The sequence below is a fragment of the Meleagris gallopavo genome, chromosome 3 (genome assembly GCF_000146605.3).
Source record: "Meleagris gallopavo isolate NT-WF06-2002-E0010 breed Aviagen turkey brand Nicholas breeding stock chromosome 3, Turkey_5.1, whole genome shotgun sequence".
In the NCBI taxonomy this organism is placed as follows: domain Eukaryota; kingdom Metazoa; phylum Chordata; class Aves; order Galliformes; family Phasianidae; genus Meleagris; species Meleagris gallopavo.
In genome coordinates, this window is record NC_015013.2 from 86,489,005 (window position 1) to 86,493,721 (window position 4,717).

General features: G+C 46.1%; 1 protein-coding gene across 1 annotated transcript; it reads left to right on the forward strand.

Moving 5' to 3' along the window:
- Positions 1–763: 763 nt before the first annotated feature.
- On the forward strand, positions 764–1,726 carry LOC104910477 (adhesion G protein-coupled receptor B1-like). Its single transcript, XM_010709378.2, has one exon. The coding sequence runs from the start codon at positions 956–958 to the stop codon at positions 1,709–1,711; it is 756 nt and encodes a 251-aa protein (XP_010707680.1). The 5' UTR covers positions 764–955; the 3' UTR covers positions 1,712–1,726.
- The last annotated feature ends 2,991 nt before the right edge of the window (positions 1,727–4,717 follow it).

Here is a 4,717-nt window from a genome sequence, read left to right on the forward strand (position 1 = left end):
TGGACATGATGGGGATGTAAAGAGGATCAGAACTGCTGGCTGTGATGGGAGAAGGTATATATCTACGTGCCCCCTTGTACTCAATGCCCTTTTCCACATCCTGAGCATGTCTTTCACCCTAATTCCTTCCTGACCAGTTTGGTCTTTGATCAATAAGATGCACATCTCAGAGGGTCAGAGTTATTTTTGGGTTGCATCCCAACGTTAGTAGCAGAGAAGCTGGGTTGTTTACACTTATGCAGAGAATCTGAATGCTTGCCTTGTGGGTTTAAGACCACAGAAGCAGTCTGAGTTTGGTAGAGGAAACCTTCACACAGGGGTGGGTGCAAGCCAGGGTGACTGCCTTTTATGTAAAAAGCTGAAATCCATCTTCAGACCCCTTCATCTCTCCTATGCTGAGCGCATGGCTCCCAGTCCTCATCTCCTTTCTTTGGATCGAGGGTTAGAAATCACTGCAAAGGCTTTTCTCAGCTCAGCACGGGCAATGCATAGGAAGAGGGAACTAGAAAAGGGGGGAACTAGAAAAGCTGTGTTGTCCTCCACTACGGGTCACACTGTCCCAGTGTGGAGACACATCAGGCTGGGACATCTAACAGATGGGGACATCTCCAAACCTCATGATGGCGTGGGGCTGAATCTCCACCAGCACTGGGATCAGGGATGCTGCCTGGATTGTCGACCTTGCAAAGGGTTAATAAAAAAAATCAAGAACAAATCCCAAATCTCTTCTTTTTCTCTCCCCTCCTCCTTTCCTTCCTTCCCTTTTTTCTTTTTTTTTCCAGGTGTTGTTGATGGCCACAGGAGGGAGCTCAAATCCAGACATGGGAGGATTGGCTTGATTTCTGATCCAGAGCCACTTAAACTCTCACTTTTCCTCTAAGCTGGTCCCTGTTATGTCCAGGATCTGGCACCTGCTTGACATTTACTTTGAGTTCCAGAGGACCAGAGACCTAGGATGAGGAGCATTGGATCTGCCCTGAACCTGCTTTTGGTATCGCCACTCTACTTTGTGTGGACCGTGGTCGCTCTGGACCTGGCACAAACTCCCTGCACCACTTTGGTCCAGGGGAAATTCTTTGGATATTTCTCCTCCTTTGCCGTCTTCCCATTGAACTCCTCACTCTGCTCTTGGATTATCCAGAACCCTGACCCTCGGAGATATACCTTGTACATGAAGATCCTCAAACCTACCGGCATATGTGACCACCAGCACATCCGCACCTACCAATTTGACTCCTTCCTGGAATCCACCCGCACCTACCTGGGCATGGAGAGCTTTGACGACGTGTTGAAGCTCTGTGATGGGTCGACCCGCTATGCTTTTCTTCAGTCTAACAAACAGTTCCTCCAGATGAAGCAGACTGCACCTCCAGGAGTAGAGAACGGACCGGTGCGGTGGAAACCCATCAAGGCTCAGGAGAGAGACTTCTCGGTGGAATACCTCGTGGTGGGCAACAGGAATCCTAGCAAAGCTGCATGCCAGATGCTCTGCAAGTGGCTGGATGCGTGCTTGGCTATCAGCAGCAGCTCCCACCCATGTGGCATTATGCAGACTCCGTGCTCTTGCTCAGGAGGGGAGGTCCTAGATCAAGCCAGCGAGATCCTGGGGTTCCCGAAGAAGAAAGAAGATTGTTATAAGGATGGAATTTACTTAGAGAATTGCCTGAGCAGCCCCAAGGACAGCAGTGGAGTGGAGTTCCTGGGTGAGTGAAGGGCAGATGGGGGTGGTTGGGGAGGAAAGGTTGGTTGGGTTCTCCCTTCTGTATCTCACATTGTTTCTACCATGTGTCTATTTGGTCCTGTAGATACCTGGTATGGAAAGTTTCTTTGCTAGTTTCTAGGAAGATCTAGCAGATCATAAGGTGGCCTTCATGAGCAGTTAACCCTAAATGTGCCGCAGATAATTCCATTCCTTCTCAGGGCTCATTCCTCAAGAGAAGTGTTTTACTTCTGCATGCTCAGAGTGGAGAAGGATAAGTCTAATCTGAGGCCAAGCAGATCCCCATTGCAATTAGAAATGTCCAAGAAGAGGCAGAATCCAAGTGACCTTCCAAGGTGGACAACACAGAGCAGCCCTGTGGACTATTTAAATTAATGGGGAAAACTTGATTTATAAGTTAGGTTTGGGTGAGTGGCAGCAGCAGGCATGTTTGTTTCGTTCTCAGATTCACAGCTTTATTTTCCTGCTGGAGGTTTTCAACAAGAAAGCTCAACCACACTGCTTGCATGGGGCCATTCAGTGCCTTTGCTTGGGTCCATTCCTCAGGTATTTTGTCAGTGTTTTGTTTTCTTTGTGATGTTGAGTATGACAGAGACCATGAAAAGGATTGGGAAGGGACATGAGAAAAGGTTGAGAATAAGGATGAGGTGCTCCTGAGATTTGATATTGGTGTGTTGCTGCTGCTGAGACATTTGGCAGTGTTCAGAGCAGGGAAATGCTCCTCGCAGTGATTTCCATGGGTGGTAAGTGCCATGCAAAGCAGAAGGGAACTGGATGGTCATAAAGCAGAGCTGCTATTTTGGTGCCTGTGTCATATCCGCTCTGCTGTGTTTCTTCTCCTCTCCCATCCCACCTGCCAGCAGGCAGCTTATGTAAAGCAGGGGCATGATGCTAAAAGGGAGTACGGGCAGTGGGGAGGGCAGTTTCAATTCTTCGAAGTTCAGATCTGCACCTCAACAACGCCTCAGGGTTTTACCTCCTTCAGGTCTCAAACCAGAATGTCCTCTGCCACCTGCAGAAAGCTGGCATCCAGATGGGTCAGGGCTTTGCAGGTCCTGCCTGGATTTTGCAGCCATCCCCAACAGGGAGAATTTCTGTGCAGTTCTGCAGGTGGAAAGAGGCTAAATTTACTTGCAGTAGGCAGGGGGTTATCAGGCACGGGTCCAGGCTTTGCGGTGTGATTTTCTTGCAGATCACAGCCCAGAGTTAGCTGAGAGATTAGGATATGATCAGGTATTAGTGCTTCCGTCAGTGTATTTTGAGCAGATTTTGTTTCTCACTGCTCTGCGAATCGATACATGGAGGCACACAGCCGAGCCATAAATCCTACAAATGAGTTCTTCAGCTGTGCCTCTCACTCTGGCTATGAGCACACCGCAGTATTCACTCCCTGGATCTCAGATTTCTTAGTAATGCCCTTTTCTCCTATGTGAACAGCTTGTGAGGAGTACCACCACATTGGCTGCCTCCTCGGAGTGATGTGAGCTCCATTAAGTCATGCGTCAGCCTTCGCATGTGCCAATTGGGTGTTTTTTTTGCATTCAACCCAAGCAGCACGACCTTTTCCATTGCAACCAAAGGTGAAATTTGAAAAAAGATTTTCAGAAAATCCTGAAGCAGTCAAGCTTAATATTGGCTTTTGTAAAGATCTCTTCTAGTCCAGCTTGAGTGCTTGAATGTCCCTAGAAAATAAATATGAAAGAGGCTCAAAGGTGGATATATCCAAATCCTTTTTGTGCGCTGAATATTTGTAGAGAGCATAGATAATTTTTTTTTTTATATTTTTTTTTTTGCTGGCTGCTCACATCTGCTACATATTGAAGGCACAGAATTAGCATCGTCGCTGGTGGGATGTCATCTACATGGAAACGAAGCTTGCAGGGCGCCTGGCCTCTCTGTGTGCTGCTCTGTCTGTCACTGTGTCTGGTTTGATTTTTGCAAAGGCTTGATCAGGAGGATGGAGGCGAGATCCAATTTGGACAGAGAGCCAGCGATCCCTGAGCAGCATTTTGTGGGTGGAATATTTTGACAGGGTTCCTGGTTTCTGAGTGCTGCTGCTGATTATTGCTGTTATTGTTGTCCTGATTGTATTTACAACTTCTTTTTTTTTTTTTTAAACAATATTTTTTGCTGCTGTTTCCTGAGTCATTTGTTGTTTTGGAACCTGTCTTGACACTTTTGTCTTAGAACAAGGGTGTATGTCTCTATTGCACTACCCTTGTCTGATGATTTTCAAAGCATGTATGGAATTGCCAAATACCCAGACACCATGAAACATGGAGCCTATTTTTCCCCAGTGTGCCTATTCTGTACCTAGGATATTTCCAAAGCAAGTGGGTGCAAATTTACAAAGGATACAATAAGACACTGTCTTAGAAGCGACTGCATTTTGGCTCACAGAGTATTTGGGATGAGATTCCTTCTGAAAATGCATATTTCTCATCTTGGGACGTATAACAAAGAACGGAGAATATAGGCTGTGTGTTGGACTAGGAGATTCTCAAGAACAGTTCAAGAGTAGATCAATTAGGCTGGACATGGCTTTGGTGGCCAAAGAGCAGAGCTGGAAGATGCAATTTCTGCTATTGAGCAAGTCACAGATCTTCTAACCATGGATAGGGCGTGAGCATGGAGTTTATGGCTGACCCTGGCCATTGCGTTTATTGTTAGGTTTTTCTGAAAGCAATGCCTGCTATTTATTTCCATGCAACCTACAACAAATAGCATAACAACACTCTTTGATAGAGCAAATTGTCAGCTACAAAACAACATTTTTTTTAATACAGACAGCACCATTAGTTATGCATTTTCACAAGTGATGAACTAGAGCCTATATGATGCACTAGGAAGAATTCATACCAGCAGAGGTGACCCAGTGTCTCTGTCGCCACTTGAAATGCACCACCCACCACTGTGCTAATACCCACTGTTTGGTCTTCATAAAGGTTCAGCAAGCATTGTTGAATGTCAATAGGTGCCATTTCTTTTTTTTTTTTT

What these genes read in the sequence shown, in the direction of transcription:
- LOC104910477 (XM_010709378.2), top strand. Translation starts at nt 956, where the DNA reads ATGAGGAGCATTGGATCTGCCCTGAACCTGCTTTTGGTATCGCCACTC.